This window comes from Cryptotermes secundus, unplaced genomic scaffold, assembly GCF_002891405.2.
Source record: "Cryptotermes secundus unplaced genomic scaffold, Csec_1.0 scaffold126, whole genome shotgun sequence".
In the NCBI taxonomy this organism is placed as follows: Eukaryota; Metazoa; Arthropoda; class Insecta; order Blattodea; family Kalotermitidae; genus Cryptotermes; species Cryptotermes secundus.
In genome coordinates this window covers 467049-486670 of record NW_019718617.1, presented here as the reverse complement: position 1 = coordinate 486670, position 19622 = coordinate 467049, and the positions used below count along the sequence as shown (strand labels likewise).

The window sequence follows — 19622 nt, the reverse complement described above, 5'->3', positions numbered from 1 at the left end:
TGTGTACATGGGAACAGAGAACACTTACCGTTCAGTAACTGTAGTTTCTGGAGCAGACTGGGGGTATCCTCTGGGCATTACGGTGCTGTGCTACGTCCAGTCATGGATACAGCTCGATTTAAAATGCAGGAACGTGATTGTACTTACACGAGTGGAGACATTCCACGATGGTCGTTGCGTCCACATAGTAACCACCGCACAAAACGCAGATCAAGTAGGCGTTCAGATCTCGTACCCGGGGCTTCCTGCCCAGCATCTTCTCCATTCAGAGCCTCAACAATCTGAAAGATGCAGAGCATTAACATTACGGCTTGTTTCTGTGCGCGCAGAATTTCATGCTCTTCTAATCTGGCTAGAAAAATGATTACAAAGGCAAGCACTGGTGTATTTTTTTTATTGCTAGTGGGTTGGGACTAAGTCCCTTGTACTGCGGCCACTACTGGCCTATTGTACCAGCCCCAGATGATAGGTGAGGGTGATTGTGGAGCAATTGGCGGAATGAAGATTGGCAGGGGAAACCGAAGTACTCGGAAGAAACCTGCCCCAGCGCTACTTTGTCCACCACAAATCCCACTTGACCAGACCCGGGATCAAACCCGGTCCGCCGCGGTGGGATGCCAGCGACTAACCGCTTGAGCTACGGCGCGGCCTAAGCACTGGTGTAAATATAGTTTAAAATTGTCCTGCCTCAGAACCACGCTATGAAGACGCGAAGGAAGGCTCAATCTACTTAACAATAAATGGAGCCGATTGGTCAGCTTCACGACGTGGTCGCTTTAGCCCGCAGTAATCATTGTAAATCATGGTAGCAAAGTGAGAAAACCGTGAAGCTGCCAAGAACCGGGCCTGTGGTCCAGCCTATTTAGCCACTCTGCCAATTGACCTATGACATGAATTTCGATGCACGCCTATGCGTGAAACAACTGCAGAACTGCCTAATTAATTAAGTACTGCGCCATGAAGGCGTATGGGGAGTGAACGTATAGATCCACATCTTCTTGACCTCGGCACTAGTTGGAGGTGAGTGGTCAGCTTCACGTCCCTGCCGCTTTACCCCGGGTAAAGAGCCCCGGTACCCATTGGACAGGAGGCCGGATGGGCCCCAGAGCCGGTCTGGACGCTGTGGAGAAAAGAAAATTCTTCACCCTACCGGGAGACGAACTCGACCCCGTAGGTCGCTATACCGACTACGCTATTCCAGCATCAGAACACAAAATTACATGCGGCTAAGATTGCAAGATGATGGGAACTCTTAACTTTGGGGTATGACAGGCGTAATTGGCTGATTACGTCAACAGATCGGACGGATGTAACAGTGAAACTGAGATGCACTGTCTGGTTTGTAAGCCTATAGGCTAGACCTCATCAACAATAATTAAATAATGCTATCATTAATATCTGTAATTTATAAAGAAAGTTGGAACTGCTGTGAACGAGGATGACACATGAAGGTTGCCCTAATTCACGTTTTAGTTATACAGTAGAGCAAAAGAAAGAACATGAAGGAGATGGAAAGTCTTCTTCCGCAACTGTTCTTCCTGACCAGATCAGTAAGTTCCAATCCATGTAGACGAAGATAAAGCAGAAGAAGAAGGCACAACGAACAACATAAAGTAGGCCAGATAATTTTAATATTGTATTTCAGCACCTTGTTGCACTGCCTGCATCACCCACCACCATCGACGGAAACCATACAGTACGGCGCAACCGCTCCATTTAGAAAAGCAGTACAGTGAAGCAATCGCATATCTGCAGGATGATGATGAAGACCCTACAGGTCGAACCATGTTGTAGAAGTGGCACTTACAAGACAACCTAGTACACCAACAGTCTACCAGCACAACTGGATGCTGCACCTTAAATAATGTCCACGCAAACCAATCAGAGGTATTCTTTGTTTGCAAACCTATGCAGGATCTATCATGCAGCTTGGCTTATATTAAAAAAAAAACTCCGTGGTTTTAGTCCGCAAACGAACTATACCGATCGATCGAGAGAGCGCAGCTTGTCGGCGTAGTGTCAACTTTAGCGGATAGAGGGTGTCGCGTGGTCAGTGCAACGAATTCCCATGGCCGTTATTTAGGTTTTCTAAACCGGAGCCGCTATTTCCTCACGAGGCTGAGTGAACTCCGTTCCAGACATACTCCTTCTCCGAAAAACTGGTAGAGCTGGGAATCGAACCCGGACCTCTGGATCTGTAGCAAGAAACTCTGACCGCTAGACCACAGAGGCGGTCGTCTTATATTAAAGTAACGTTAAATAATTCTGAAACATGTAGGCCTACTCGTATTCCCTGCTGTCACTTGCTTCAGAAACGAACTTCATGTATTCCTACTCAAGTAATTTCACGTCGACGTAGTGGATTGTGCGGTTCCGAAGGATTAGGCCACATTCTATTCACTCATAATAAGAAAATAGGCATGGACTATTACAGTGTAATGTCGGTGACTACTGAAACATTGGGATCGAATCCCATTCGAAGCATGGGTGTTTGCGTTATTTCTGTGTTGTTTTGTGTAAGTAGAAGCCTTGCAATGGGCCGATCCCCGTCAAAGGAGTTCTATAAAATATCTTCAAAGATTCATGTTTCCAGAAATTCTGAACTGGAACCGGGCAGGGGACACAATCCGCAATGCTCAAGCAGGAGGAGGAAACACAAGTATCCCACGGCAGCAAGACCAAGGGTCACATTCAAGATCCATGAAGATGGAAGCGATAAATTTGGATGGAGCAATTCAAATCATAACTCCACGGTAGCCATGATGGCTCAGTCTATGGACTGAAGGGTGGACTTCGATTACCGGCAGCAGAGGTGCAATTCTTCTTCCCAACAACGTGCAGAACGCACTCGAGTAACACGTCTCGGATGTTGACCGCCGCGAGAACGTGAAACTAATATTATCTCACTCCACTATCGCAATTACGATTGCGTGGAGATTTACATCGACTCGCTGGCTGAACGGGGCTGATAGCGAGCACCAGTACCGGAAGGGTATGGCGACTGGTAGAATATCAAAGGGGGACGTAAAATAGATCAACAATTGGTCGCGGTGCATGGGGAAACCCGCCCCCTCCAATAATGAATGAATGAATCGACGTCCGATACATGTTATACGGCGAGTTCATAACCGCATGAACAACAATACCAAGTACTGCCTATAACAAACAGAACTCGGTACGGAAGCGTGGCTTTCGCGTCCCTCACTACAGGTTTAATATGAACCAGCATAAAAGTGTGCTCTATTTCAGAACAGACCAACGCGTATTTTATCGACGTGGTCTTTGCGATCTTACAAAGCTTGTTGTTCATTCTTCTTCACGGAAGTAAATCATGCAGCAAGGCACAATTTAACTGATTCTCACAAAAATTCCACGAACCAAATTACAGTGCAAAATTAGGCCTGCTTGAAGTAAAAGCAACAGGTCTCGGCGTTTATATTCGAGAAGATTGTTTTATGTTGGACTACTGCTTGTTCTTTACGGTTTGGCGTTGAAATATTTCCATCTGTCAGTGGTGATAATTTACATTAGTTTTTACTTTTCACTGTTCGCGGGATAGGATGCATTTTCCGAGAAAGGCGGAATTTAGTTCAATCCATTTTCGTTTGACAGAAGTTCTAATGTATTTGTTAACTTCGCGTTTACAGCGCCGCATGAGTGACGAATGAGGGGCGAGGGCTGTCGCTGTATCGATCTGGTGGCTGACCGCCACGGACGCGCATCAGAAACCCGGCTTCAAAATTACAAAAAGAATATGCGGGACAGTTTCAGTTTTGGCGGAACATGGAAATGTGAATGCAAGTGAAAGTCATGTTTCGTGTAGGTTTACATGGCGTAATACCCGTGTGCTTGTCACTCCTCATGCCTATAGGCTTACTATTTTTCTTATCAATTGTACAACTACTATGGAGGCTGCACGAACTTCTAGGTGCGAGCACCATTGGTGCCAGTTAATGTGGAGTGGCTGCGGAGAAAGGGGTAGCTAAATCAATAACACATAATGAGTAGCTACGGTCTGAAAGACTGTTGTTCGATTCCAGCACCACGTATAGACCAGTGCTGGTGGGTACCGGCGGTTCCCTCCCGGATGTATAGACCAGTGCTGATGGGTACCGGTGGTTCCCTCCCGGATGTATAGACCAGTGCTGATGGGTACCGGTGGTTCCCTCCCGGATGTATAGACCAGTGCTGATGGGTACCGGCGGTTCCCTCTCGGATGTATTGACCAGTGCTGATGGGTACCGGTGGTTCCCTCCCGGATGTATAGACCAGTGCTGATGGGTACCGGCGGTTCCCTCTAGGGCGTATAGACCAGGGCTGGTGGGTACCGGCGGTTCCCTCCCGGATGTATAGACCAGTGCTGGTGGGTACCGGCGGTTCCCTCCCGGATGTATAGACCAGTGCTGGTGGGTACCGCCGGTTTCCTCCTGGATGTATAGACCAGTGCTGGTGGGTACCGGTGGTTCCCTCCCGGATGTATAGACCAGTGCTGATGGGTACCGGCGGTTTCCTCCTGGATGTATAGACCAGTGCTGATGGGTACCGGCGGTTCCCTCCCGGATGTATAGACCAGTGCTGGTGGGTACCCGCGGTTCCCTTCCGGATGTAAAGCGGCAGAAGCGTAAAGCTTACCACTTGAGGTTAAGAACGCGTCGAGGTCTACACTTTCCCCGTAAAATATGGCATGGTGATTAGTTAAGCATACAGACTTCTCCTTTTGTCTGACATTTTATGTAATAAAACTTAGAAAACTTTAGGCCTACAACTCTGTCTAAGATTACAAAACAGCATGACGGGTTCGTAAAATATATAGGCCCGATTTAAGTAGGGGGGAAGAGGTGCGCTCGGTGGAAAGTTATTTTCAGGTAATGTTAGCTACTTCTATTAGAGCGGGCTACTGGCAAGCACTGGACCAATGGCAGGAAGGTTTATATGAAGAATTCACGTTAGTTGTAACGTTTTTTTTTATTTATTTGCCCTTGTGCTACGGGGTAAATATAATTCTTTTGTGATTTTATGTGATTTTCAATACGTACGTAACATAAAAGTGTTTGCAAGCATGCTGGATAGAGAGCATCGCATTATTAAACTGAATAACTTCTTGCGGTGTAAGCCATGTGGCTAGTTGTTTGCTTTGTGCGTGTCAGTGGAAAGGAGCATCTACAATTAGCACCTAAACTCAATGTGAGGCAAATGTCCGCACTCTCTTGTGGGGGTCCCTACGAATCTTCAGGAGTCTACCACCGTATAGATTGAGACGTCAGGTTTTGTGGATTAATTTTGCAAGCGTTACCAAAACTGGGGTATAAATTACAGAAACAAACAATATTAAAAATTATTTTGACAAATAAGCAAAAATGACGGGAAAGGCTTGCAGAATTATATGGACTGGACAACACACAGCCTGAATCTGAGTACTGAATAACAGACAAGTACCGGTAGAGAGACGGGATTCAGCAGAGTTCAAGCTAACAACTTCGTTCAAATTTGGCCGAATTTTACCAAATTACAAATTTTCTCCAAGCGTCAACCAGATTTTCTGAGAAGCAGTGGGTCTGTAACGGGTTCCACTCAGCCTCGTGAGGATAATTGAGGAGCTATTTCAAGGAAATAGCGGCACCGGTCTAGAAAACCGAAATTAACGGCCGTGGGGATTTGTTGCGCTGACCACGTGAGACCCTCTATCCGCTAAAGCTGGCATTAACTTCGCCGACACCGGCGATCGCTCGCTCGGTATAGTTCGCTTGCGGACTACAGGCCACGGAGTTTTNACGATTGCTCGCCAGAGGACGAGAGAGCAACTTTAGCCAGAGCTCCTCCAGAAACTATTGCGCTGAAATACGAACCTGTTCCTTAGAACTGGTTCGTCCCTCTCATGACAAAACAAGGGCTGACACCAACAATCCTAACCTAAAAGTTTGTAACGATGGTACGTTAATGCAAACATTATGTTTCCGGACATTATCCATTGTCCTGCTTTTATTTAAAAATACGACGTTTCGGAGACTGGATTCTGTCTCCGTCTTCATGTAAAACCCATTCAGTTGCGCCCAATCGATTGATAGGCTTTTTTATTATTATTTATTATTATTAATATTTTAATATTTTTCTTAACTCTCGCAGAGGGTTTGTGCTGTTCTTGGATTGTATACCATATCTGGTGTTGGTACGTATGTCCGGAGACAGGGAGTAGCTCTATCGGTTGGGCCTAACTGAGTAGGTTTTACCTGAAGATGTAGAGAGAATTCAGTCTCCGAAACGTCTTGTTTTAAATGAAAACAGGATGATGACTTACATAAAAACGGGACGATTGATAATATCCAGAAACATGTTTTAATCCTGCCCTGTTTTTGTTCGATGAATCATTCTGCTCAAGCCCGGTGGTCAGCAACTTCTGCTGCGAATACCGCATTCGGCTGAAAACTTTTCCAAGCGACAGCCGCATCCAAGGAACGAATTCTCTCTCTCTCTCAGCAGTCTGAAGAGTGTTCTGCTGATGAATGTAACAGATGGAGAGTGACAACGCCAAAGAAGACATAAGTCNACGTAGTGTAGAATGCAGGGAACTTTGGCGCACACGTAACGCAACGCCCACTGATACCCGTGTGCATAGCTTCACACACGTGGGTACTGACACCCACACTTCGCTGTTGTTGACTTCCGTTTCCATATTTACGTAAGGCGCGACATTAAGTAGGGGAATGAAAATGAGACCAAACACGAGTAACGTGAAAGAGATTAGGAAGTTTGTAATTAAGCTACTGCTCTCTTCATTCACAAGCCATTCACCTGCTCTGAAGATGGAGGCGATAAGTTCCTCCGAAACGTCGGCCAAAACGAAGAATACACGACGCCAAAACCCAGAAGACGACTTTCTTCAAAGACATAAGTCAGTCTGCGTTTTATAAGTTGACTGTTTTACGCTGCAGAAACAGAAGCTTCTGGGTCATGTGGCATATAAAATATACAAGAAGACATCTCTACAAACCAACACTTTCTCCTTCTTGTTTCACACACCTCGAAGAAAGGCAAGATAATATGAGGCCTGTGAGAACGTGCAGGTAACTTCAAGTCACCTCATATCATTTGTCGTCAACTTTAATCTCCTCGAGGTCCATTGGTGATCTGAATCAGACACGCGGCTCAAAACTCGGATCTCGCCGAAATATAGCCTTTCACTTCCTAAGAACAGTGACCATATTTCAGTTCCTAAGAACTGAAATATGGTCACTCCCTATTAAAAAAAACTGGCGTGTGAATGTGGAGAAAAAGGACGGTTAAGGAAGCAAATGGAAAAGATAATCAAGGATCGAGCCGCTGAAAGCGAGGACAAAATGAGAGCCGACCGAGTCAACCACAGGAAACAAGTCGAACTGGTGATGATGAAACTTAAATTTAATCACCTGAGGAAGGCTGGATAAGTTGGCTTTAATTCGAACTGTGTGAACAGACCTCTGAAAATATTTAGTTCCTGAGATCTGCACAAATAAACGGGCCGAAGTATTTTTTGTGTCATTTTATCACAATTATAGGTTATTTGTAAAATTTGTAAAATCACATCCGCTATATAGTTTCCCTTAAAATTTATTCCAGTGTCCTAGCGGCCTCCGTAGTCTAGAGGTAACGTTCCCACCTCATGACTCGTAGTACGCGGGTTCAAATACCCGGCGGAGGTCGTCGAATTTTTAAGGGCGGAAAAATTCAGGGAACAAGTCCTCCGGGAGGGACTTTAAGCCGTGGGTCCCGTGTCGTAGCTTTACGGCACGTAAAAGAACCTCATATCTCCAAAGGAGGTTACTGAGCAAAATTGCGGACGTTTCCCGCCCAACAGTAGTCTCTAATACCTCTGGTAGATGGGGAAAGCATTATAGACACCTCTCAGCTAGTAGAGCCTGTCTCGCTGGCTGGGCGGGACTGATGGTAAGTACCAATACCGGTAGGATATAGAGACTTGTATAAATAATAGAGGGAAGCACAATGGACCAATACAGGTGTGCATGGGGAAACCCACCCTCTCCAAATAACTAACTATTCCAGCGTCCTTGTTTGAAAATTTAGCACGTTTGGTGAGGGAAAATGTGGTCATTAATTATCAAATGCATTCAATTTAATTTCTTTAACTGGGGAAATTTTGGTGTCACAATTCGGAACTTTGCCCGATTGATGAAGTAAGAATTAATTTGTGTCAACGTCATCATAAGGGTATTACAGTGAACACGGCTAGAGTTAAGTACCGATTCCAGAAATTGCATGTGCCTGATTTCCTTCGAAGAAATTTTTGAAAAAAAAAAAAAAGGCGCGTAAAAACTTATGTGAGGGCCTTTAATCCATTCTTATGTGTCGATATCCAATGAACAGTTCTAGTTAATCAATAAACTTTTGTATATAAGAGATCGTGACTTGACAGATAAATACATACAGAATTTTATTTATATGCCAAGAATTACCAAAAGAACTATAAAGATGAGAAATTTTAAGATTAGGTTTACATGTAACAAATTTAATGCAGTCAGGATCTGCAGTTTACGTGGTAGGGGAAATCTTGATAGAAGTGGATCGTTATATTACAAAATTATGAAGTGCACCCTAGCCTCATGGAGACTGAAAATTTTGAAGGAAGGGTGTTATGTGTTCCTTACTATTTTTGTTGTTTATCTATTTATTTAAAAAATGTCATGAAACAGCACCGTGCAAACTCTAAAGGGCATTTACAACTCCCTGTATTCTAATAATTTGTGAACCACAAGTGAAACTTCAAACCGAAATACCTACATGTCATCAATGACTTCAAAATTTGTATATTAAAACTTGCTTGCTATGTTAATGGTTCGAAACATGGTAACTGTGAGAACTTTAAGGGTACGACTGAGAAGTTGGAGAGAGGTGTAATGACAACTTTAATATCGGTTGCAATGCACCAAAAATAAACTTAGACCATAAACTTGTCTATTAAGTCATTTTCAGAGCTAACTTTTATTTCAAATTAAAGTGCTCTCCCAGAGCAGTACGTCTCTATTTGAAAAGCAAACAGAAATGTAAAAACAAGTTCCATTAGGTACGAGACGAAGCCGGGATAGCTCAGTCGGTATAGCGACTGGCTACGGGCTGGACGACGGAAGGGTCGGAGTTCGAGTCCTGTAGGGTCAAGAATTTTCTCTTCTCCACGTCGACAAGACCGACCCTGGGGTCCACCAAACCCCCTATCCAACGGATACCAGGGGCCATTTCGCCGGGGGTGAAGCGGCCGGGGCGTGAAGATGACCACTCACCTCCAACTAGTGCCGGGCTAAGAAAAGGTGGAACTACTGGCTATATCAACTTGCCGGTCACGGTAGCCCAGCGGTCTAAGGCATGAACTGTCTTCGCTCACTCGGAAACCGAGATCGTGGGTTCGAATCCCACTCAGGGCATGGATGTTTGTGTGCGTTTTTCTGTGTTTGTGTACAGGTAGAGGCCTTGCGATGAGTTGATCACCCGCCCAAGGAGTCCTACCGAATGTGTAAGATCTAGAAAAACCGAATTGAACGGAGAAGTTCATAGAGGTAGGCCTAGGCCCACTGGGGCTGTAGTGCCAAGGAAAAAAAAAAATATATCCACTCCCCCATACGCCTTCTTTGCGTAGTGCTTAATTAGTTAAGCAAAGGGGACAACTTTACCTTTTATTAGGCATGAGACGCTTCGTTTATCTCGCTGTACCACAGCCAGACACAGAACATATTTCGACAAGTAAGGGCTGTTTCAAAATAGGCCCATATCATGCTCCTGATGGAAACTAGAATGCAATAGGCCTGCTCAGACACAATACGGCTCATACTATAGTGGTCGCACTGAGGAGTCTGAAATAATTTACTCTGGTATTTTGTTATTGGAATGAACCAGCCGGACCCAACCCGTCCAGCTGCAGTGATGAAGATGATTCTGCTACATATTACTATATCAAAAATGTCACAAGTACTAATTCTAAGGCGGCAACATTCTATGTTACGCGCCACATGTTATAGAATGAGATATTTTCGAGGAAACCGATTAGACGCCTTTCAGCTTTGATGTATAGGGCAAACCGGAGACAAACCGAGGAGTACATACAGTGCAAACTACCATATATCAACCTGTATCGAAATCCGTGCAGTATTTCGGACATGAAAACAGACGCATGAACTGACTTCGAAACCACGCGTTATTTTCATGCAAAGACCGCATAATCAAAGTATTTAAAGCAAATTTAGTCTCACTGCCACTTTCTACTATTCAGTCCAAAAACATAAAATTAGAATATACAAAACCATAATTTTGCCTGTGGTTCTGTATGGGTGTGAAACTTGGTCTCTGACATTGAGGAACATAGACTGAGGGTGTTTGAGAACAGGGTGTTGAGAATATTTGGACCGAAGAGAGATGAAGAGACAGGAGGTTGGAGAAAACTGCATAATGAGGAGCTTCGTAACTGGTACTTTCCTCAAAATATAATTAGAATGATCAAGTCAAGGAGGATGAGATGGTCAGGGCAAGTAGCACGAATGAGGAGAAGAGGAATGCATATAGGATATTGGTGGGAAAGCCAGAAGGAAAGAGGCCACTGGGAAGACAAACGCGTAGGTGGGTGGACTATATTAAAATGGATGTTAGAGAGAGAGGATGGGATGGATTGGATTGATCTGGTTGAGGATAGGGACCAGTGAAAGGCTCTTGTGAACACGGTAATGAACCTTCGGGTTCCATAAAATGATGGGAAATTCTTGAGTAGCTGCAGATTTGGCGGCTCCTCAAGAAGGGCTCAGCTCCATGAGTAAGTAAGTAAGTAAGTAAGTAGGCCCATTGCCGACGGGAATGTCTTGTTTTAAACAGCCCAGAGATAAAATATGGGCAGAAGACACTCTACTGCAGAAGCGGCGGTCCCGACCCGCATGTCACGGGAATGGCCGGAGGTGAACACCCTTCCTCCTCTTTTTATACACCCAGCCCTAAATTCTTTAGCATTCCCACCCTTGTTCATTTATACACAATACCCTACACAGCTGTCATTGGGGCTAGGAGGGTCCCCCTTCCACAGCTGCCACTCAACCCCTGGCACGCCCCTAGCTTGCTCTTTTCGGACAAGAGCCCCTTTGACCCCCCTTCGCTCCACCCCGCAATTATGTGGATAGCCATCAGGCGCACTTAATTGGGAGCCAAGGTGCACGGCTGTCTCCCCTCCCCCCCACGGAACAGACAGTACAGGTTCAACAAACGCATGTAACAAAGACTGTGTTTCTCTTTGGAATTATGGATTTCATACCTTACACGTCAGGGGGTCTAGGGTAATGAGTACGGTTATCAGGCTGCACGTTTTTGTGAAATAACGAGTCATCCAAACACTTGAAAGTGACGAACATATAGGCATATTACAACTGCTTGAAAATAAACGACTCTACAAAACATTTACACCTACTAGTGATGACGTAAGTTGCTACGGCAGATGTTACGTAACGAGGATGCTGTGTATCGTCACGTAACATACTTCGTATTAACTTTCTTCTTACGGCATGGAGAATGCTGTTATAACAAAGAAGTGGTACTTAACAATAGCTTGGATGGGGTGGCAAAAATACAGAACTCTGTGTGTGTGGGGGGGGAGGGAAACGTTTAGGTAACCGGCTACAGAGGAAAAGAAAAAAATACCGAATTCATCGCACGATTTATTTCTCCGATGAAAAATAGCTTTCCTGAGAAAGGCTGGCTTTGGTAATGGCGGTGTTTAAGCTTGGGGTTCTTCAACAAAAGAGAAAGAGAGAGCCAGTTCATTAACAGGGGATCTCCTTTATTTACCATTAGAGTGGTAGGCCTATATCCTATCGCTATTAACACCACACAGGCTAATATTCGGCACTTAGGACTCTATATCCTGCCGTAGAACTGCCCGTTTATAAAGAATAGTAAACTGCAGCACTGCCGAAAACTTGAAATGGGACTATCACTGGGTCAACATGGCCGATGGGCCAAGTTCTGGCAACATCATTAATAATTATTTTCTGCGTTCTTCGTATTTCGATCGCGAAAATAGACCTAATCGAAATTACACAACATAAACCTTAACGTATATTCCTGTTTGCAGATCTCTATTATTTACCCCTGATCGTTTTATGCATTAAACGATTGCTAACCATCGAAACTGCAGCGAACATTGATAATTTAAGAATAAACATTAAATGGTCGCCAAACAACTGAGCAATGTCTAGGATGCACAGGTTTTGTACCATAAAATCGGTTACGAACACCTACCAAAGAAATTAAATAGGTTCACACTCTATGAAATGGTATTATTTTACAACAAGAAATCATATTAGCTTCTGATGTAGTTTCAGTAAACACACTTTTGTTACTGCGTGTCTTCGCCAGGTATGAGACGGGATAGTGCAGTCGGTGCAGCGGCTTGCTATGGGCTGGAGCTCAAGTCCCTGTAGGGGCAAGATGTTTCTGGACAACCTTCACGAAGGAAAATAAAGAAACGCCAAACATCCATTTTGTTCTGTTGCAGGTGTAAATATAATTCTGCAAAATTATTTACGCTGCATATTCAATGTCACTTTCCTTGCATGTGTCTGTAATTAAACAGACATCTGTCACATCTAAAAACGTTTGAAATAAAATTTGTAGATATTTCTGAGATCTATATATCATGCAATGCAGTTCTACAAACTCCAGCCATTTGAGAGAGAACAATACAATTCGAAGACATTCTTGTGGAGCAAGGGAAGTTAGAGTGTCACTCTGTCTAAGTATTAGCTTACAATTCCATGTTTCCATTTCAGTCTCATTTTATGCCTCTGTGTGACGAGCACACAGAAATCATATAAACCGGAGCACGTCAACTTCGTAAGACGCACAAAAGACAAACGCGACGAACTGAAAATAAAGGATAAATTACACATGCTAGGATCGCTGAGATGGAAAGGCGTGAATATTAAGCTTTATGAGCAAGATAAGTCTGTTCTTTCATAAATACTGGAGGTCAGAATAACAACTGAGGAAGGATCACACCTACTGAAATGTGGTCCTAAGAGCGACAGTAGAAGTTCTCACCCGAGATCCAAACGGGAGAGAAAATATTGAAAATAATCAGGCCTCCTAAGCTCAAAAACAAACTCCGTGGCTCTAGTCCGCAAGAAAACTATACCGACTGAGTGACTGCCACTTGTCGGTGAAGTTAGTGCCAACTTTTGCGGATAGAGGGTGTCATGTGGTCACCGCAACGGATTTCCACGGCCAATAATTTAAAATTTCTATGCCGGAGCCGCTATTTCCTTGAAGCATGTCCTCAATTATCCTCACGAGGCTGAGTTGAACCCATTCCAGATCCACAGCTTGTCAGAAAATCTGGTAGCGCCGAGAATCAAATCCGGGACCTCTGGATCTGTAGCCAGGAACCACTAGACCACAGAGGCGATCAGTGAGTGATGAATGATAAATTTAAAAATATTTGGAAGGAAGAGGACGTGGTGTAATTGAGGCACTATCCCGGCATTTTCTTGAAGGAACTGAGGAAAATCACGAAAAATCTGAGCCAGGATAGCCGGTGCCCGGGCCGAAATTGGAAGGAGCACCTCTCGACACGGTAGCTTAGTTGGTTGAGGCATTATGCTACAAGCCGGAAGGTCGCGGTTTCAAGTCCCGATGAGGTCATTGGATTTTTTTCAATTGACCTAATCCTTCCAGCCGCACTGTGGCCCTGGGGTCGACTCAGCCTCTAACAGATATGAGTACCAGGAATATTCTTGGAATGTTCTTGTGGGTAAAGGGTGGCCGGCGCGTAGGGCTGACAACCTTGCCGCCATCTATGAGCCGAATGTCTAGACAATGTGGGAACCTCAACATCTCACAACCCTATGGACCTCCACGGCCTGTTGCAGGGATACCTTTACCTCCCGAATACAAGACTAGAACGTTGCCGCTAAACCATTCTGAATTCCGGTTGACGAGGAGAACTAAACAGAGGGGAACCAATATATGCTGGCCTATGGAGAGACCAAATGAGATTTTAATGGGCACGCAACAGGGAAATTGGGGCTAATCTCTGAAATGAAAGATGATTTATTTTTAGATTCATTTTCATACCGAAGTCCGTCATTACGGAAAGGCATGTGCTGCACAGCCGCAGAGCACAGTTTGGGAGTCACAGACTCCGTCTGTGCACATACAAACAGGCCACTCGAGAGCGCAACGCGAGAGTCTATAAACCGTGAAGCACGGGCGGGCAAAACAAACGTTGCTCACTTAGCATCTAGTTTACAGCGCTCTTTTAAATACCTTGAGAACACCAGACGTCGTTATGATATTGTTTTCCAAGGTAAGGGATTGAGGTTAGCGTTTTCTAAGAAACCCAACTGAGTGGATGTCTTCCCCCCCCTCATCTGTGGACGGAAACAGATCCAGTTTCGAAACATTGTGTTTTATAATTTCTAGAATACAGGACGATGGACAAAGTCCAAAAATCCAGTGACTCCAAGAGATTCCTGCTTTCACAGAACCCCAGGAGCTTTATCAAGTAACGTATATGAACCATATTCCAACAATCTAATGGTCAGAGTTCCTGGCTACAGATCCAGAGGCCCCTAATATTTATTTTGATTTTTTCCACCATGATCGCTATAATTTGAAGTAATTATTTTTTTTCTTTCCAATGGCTGTCCCAGCCCATTCAGGGTCCTGGCCTCTTATTCAGTTCCGTAATCATTTTTAACAGACGGTAGGACTCCTTCGATGAGTGATCAGCTCGTCTCAAGGGCTCTACCTAAATACGGAACAACATAAGCACAGGATAAACGCATACACACACACCAAACATCCATGCTTCAAGTGGGATTCGAACCCACGATGCCAGTGTTTGAGCGGGAGAAGACAGTTCATGCATTAGACCACGCGGCCATTGTCACCTGCAGTAATGATCATAATTTCAAAAAACATTTTGTTTAATGATTCTTTTTCAGGTTTTTATAACGATTTTTGTAAATAAATTGACTAGATTTTGAATTTATAGCTATATATATATATATATATATATATATATATACACATATGACATCCCTGTTCATTCCGGAATAAGGGACAGTCCCCCCCCCCTTGGTTTGAATGTGGGTAGGATCGGAAGCGCCGCCAGCCGTGTAGGTTGACCGAAAATATTCGGCATTTTGCAGACCATTTCTGTTCCATTATCAGGATCAGACCATAATGATCAGGACAGAGTTGGTTCCCGGGAACATTTTTCTCCTTAAACTGTTATTTACATGCATTAACTTTGACTAAATTTATAGCTTGCAGCGATGAACACCTAAAACAGTAAAAATTTCCAAAGATTAAATTTCTTGGCCCGTAGTTCGCAAGCAAACTACACCGACCTAGCGACCGCCGCTTGTCACCGAAGTTCGTGGCAACTTTTGTGGATAGAGGGTGTCACGTGGTCAGCTCAACGGATTCCCACAGCCATTAATTTCGGTTTTATAGACGGGAGCCGCTATTTCCTTGAAAAGCTCCTCAATTATCCTCACGAGGCTGAGTGGACCCCGTTCCAGACTCACTACTTCAGAAAATCTGGTAGCACCGGGAATCGAACCCGAGACCTCTGGTTCACATAGAGGCGGTCGTGATGAGCCAATACGTAAGTGAATATTTGTTGACAATAAGATTAAAGTGGGTGAATCTCTGATACAAATAAGGTGATGATGAGCGAACCCGTGACTGTGTGAATCCTTGATAACAATAAGCAGGTGTGTGATTCCTTGATGATGATAATATGATCACATTGTGCGAATCCTTTATAACAGTAAGATGGCGGTGTGAGAATCCTTGGCAATAACAGGAAAGTATGATCATTCACCACACTGACCCTGATGATGGAGCCGGAGCAAATCTCGGAAACGTCTGTTTTTCCCCTCAATACTGAAAAGTTTTCGCCCGAGAAGGTTCTGGTGCATAAGAAGGCAGTGTCTGGGCCCCTGGCAATAACAAGATGGCGGTAGTTTAATCCTTGATGAGAATAAGATGGAAATGTGTACAGTTTAGTATGGCAATGAGTAAATCATTGATAACAGTACGATGATACGTGAACTCTTGATAACAATACTGTAACGTGGATAGACACAGCGTTGAGGTAACTAACCGTTAAACAACTCGCGACCGAATACACGCAAGGCAACAATTTGAGTGGGGAGTTTTCTATGCGGTCGGCGCTATGCGATCTCTCGGTAAACACGTTCCAACAATATAGGATGTTTTCTGCGTGGTCAGTGCGGAAGCTATATAACGACAGTTAAGCTCTGTGTTTCTGTGTTGAGATCAGTTGTTAGGAGTCGACTAGTAGAGACGGACAATCCTAGTGCACGTGGAACGTTGAACTGGAATGTGTGTAAACCAGCGAAGGCGCTGTATTTAAGCGTGAGAGGGTAACCAAGCTGGCAATAAATCCAATCATGCGAACTAGAACCCGTCATTTCGTCACGCGTACACCCCTACACGTGACAATGCGATGACGGCGTGGAATGACTGATAACAATAAGCTTCCGGTCATGAATCCTTGCTAACAGTAAGAAGACGGCGTGCTAATCTTTAACAACATTCACATGACAGTTGTGAATCCTTGATAACGGTAGGTGAATCCTTACTGGAAGTAAACTGACTGTGAATATTTGATAAGAATGTGATGACGCTGTACGAATCTTTGAGAGTAAGAATATTACGGTGTCAGCGTGTGAAACCTTGATAAGAATAAGATGGCGGTGCGTTTATCACTGATAACAATGAGATTGCGGATGCGAATCCTTGTTAACAAGATGGGTGTGAGTGATTTCTTGATAATAAGGAGATGTCGGTATGATAATTCTGGATAACTAAGTACAACGGACGGTGTGTTATTTCGTGATCACAATAACATGAGGATATATGGCGCCTTCATACGAACATAATGATGACAGGTGAATTCTGGAACCTATTCAGTTCGAGCCAATCGAGTAGGTTCCACCTACCAATGAGGTCACTGGATTTTTTCAATTGACCTAATCCTTCCGGCCGCACTATGGCCCTCGGGTTCACTCAGCCTCTAACAGAAATGAGTACCAGGAATTAAATAAATAATTTTCCTTGGGAGTAAAGCGCGGCCGGCGCGTAAGGCTGACAGCCGATTGTCTAGATAATGTGGGACCCTCAACGTCTCACAACCCTATGGGCCTATGGGATAGCTTTACTTTTTTTTTTCTTACTGTGCACTTGATGCCGCCAATCCATGTCTCGGCAGACGAATACCGAGTTAGTTAATACTAATTTGAAGTGCGTGACGCACTCTGGAACAGCGCTGCAAATTCCTTCCTTTTGTATTGCCGCGATATAGCACTATCAGCGTTCCAAACGGTACTGCGTTGGGCACTGCTAAGCACCATGTCTGGATGCCGGGGTAACTGGAGGGGCAGACGTGGCGAGAGGCAGTCGCTTGAGCGTTTAGACTATCGATTGTGCAACAGGCGTGCAGGCCAAGACACGAGGAGCAGCGGCCACTCCTGGCTTATCCCGGCACAGTCAGAGCCCACAGACAGTTAATCCCGACAGGATCTGCAGTATCGCAGTGCGCACCGCCATTCGACTCCATAGGCTTGTACCCGCACAATGAGGAGTTTCATAACTGTTACTTTTCGCCATGTATAATTAGAATGATCAAGTCAAGGAAGAAGAGATGGGGAGGGTATGTAGAACGAATGGGGGACAAGGGCAATGCATATAGGATATTGGTGGGAAAGCCAGAAGGAAACAGACCACTAGGAAGACCAAGGCGTAGGTGGGTGAACCAGTAAAAAGAATCTTAGAGATAGGATGGAGTGGTATGGATTGGATTGATCAGGCTCAGGATAGGAGGGCTCTTGTGAACACGATAATGAACTTTCGGGTTCCATAAAATGCTGTGGAAGTTCTTGCAAAATTGGCGGTTTCTCAAGAAGGGCTCAGCTCCAGGAAGTTAGGTAGTCAGTTTAAGGTTATACAGCGAACGCCATGCTCAAGTGCGCAACACTCTGAATTCGTGTTTCGAAGACCGTGGTTTCAAATTTCGGCACAGAGACCAGCTATCCTCGGACCCTCCAGAGAAATGATGGCTAGTAAGCCTACCTCAAATTAGGCCATGACCGCTTGCAGCCCACTAATACAGTAAGCCTAAATCATCTTACAATTCTGAGCTACTGACCGAAAAACTTCTGACATTTTTCGTTTCTCTGCGCTAAGTGAACACCTAATGGAGAGGTTGCTTCCATTCGTTCTGTACGTGCGCATATTTCAATCAAAATGTTGTATCTTGGTGGAAAGATAAATGTACAGTTGTCGCTGTGCTTAAGTAAGTAAGCACTACACGATGGAGGTTTATTGGGGAGTAGTTGTACAGATCCACATTTTCTTGACCTCGGCACTAGCCCCGGTGGCTTTACCCCCGGAGAAAGAGGCCCTCCCCTGCTCATTGGATAGGAGGTTGGGTGGACCCCAGAGCTGGTCTGGAGAACGTGGCGAAAAGAAAATTCTTGACCCTACCGGGCCCGAACTCCGATCCGTCGGTTGTCCAGCCCGCAGCCAGTCACTATACCGACTGAGCTATTCCAATTCCTTGTATCTTGGTGTATAAAATAAAATTTAAGGGGCTAATTTATTTCTGTTACAATGTAATTATTATCTTGCACGAATATGAAACCGAAAATCGCCACTCTTAGGGCGAGAGCACACCAAGGAAACTGGCAACCGCAATTTCCGAAAATTGTTTTCTGCCTGAGTTGGACACATGTTACTGATTGGAACGCGCAAATTGAGGAAACGGCGTTGCGCTGCTCCATTCAGTAACATGTGTCCAACTCAGGCAGAAAACAATTTTCGGAAATTGCGGTTGCGTTGCGGTTGCCAGTTTCCTTAGTGTACCCTCGCCCTAAAGAAGCCACTCTCCGTAAATAAAATTTCCCAATCACTAAGATCAACAACGTTTAGTAGAAACCTCTGCTTCATGGCGACAGTTTAATGAGATAAAAAAAACATATTCTGGTAGTCTTAGCAAGTAGTTCAATTAGGTTTGCAACAACTGAGTTGCACCCAGTACAGGTACAGCATGTTGCGTACTCCGGTTGTCTGCAACACCGCCTAAGGGCAAGCCTATTAGCTACTGTGGTCACGGGAATGGTCTTGTTAGTCGCTGGGCTATCCACCATTTTACGACGCCATAACAATTTCAGAGTTCATGCAGTGTCAAATCAGCATAATGGAATAGCCCTAAATGTAAATGATGAAGAATTGGGAAGGAAGTTTATTTTACGATGCTGTGTTAACTGTGATCGTGTAATTACGGAAAACATGTCATGTTTGTGAACGTTAAATTGGGACGGATAGACTGGATCATTTGCCACTTTACAACAAACTAACTTGTCTGCATTATTGATTTATGCTAATTAAATTATTATTATTGTTGTTTGTTTGTTTGTTTACTTGTCTGCATTATTGTGTTTTCCTCCAGTGCTTGCTTCTAATTTGTCTTAGGCTTTATGCTGTGTTTGTCCATAATGTAATTACTTGCATCTACCCTGTGCTCTATCCGTAATTGGCCTTGCGGCTGTTGACTCGGCACATAAATAATA

At 44.3% G+C, this 19622-nt stretch overlaps 2 protein-coding genes across 7 annotated transcripts in view; one reads left to right on the top strand and one right to left on the bottom strand.

Moving 5' to 3' along the window:
- The window catches only part of LOC111861443, a 358446-nt gene that overhangs the window by 91737 nt on the left and 247087 nt on the right, over positions 1-19622 (top strand). The gene's annotated exons all lie outside the window — the stretch shown is intronic.
- The window catches only part of LOC111861431 (mucin-22), a 176883-nt gene that overhangs the window by 54118 nt on the left and 103143 nt on the right, over positions 1-19622 (bottom strand). For all 3 annotated transcript variants that reach the window (XM_023845997.2, XM_023845990.2, XM_033750383.1), the window contains exon 2: positions 148-281. In XM_023845997.2, the coding sequence (XP_023701765.1) occupies positions 148-265 (118 nt within the window). In that variant the 5' untranslated portion in view covers positions 266-281. The remainder of the gene's footprint in view (positions 1-147; positions 282-19622) is intronic.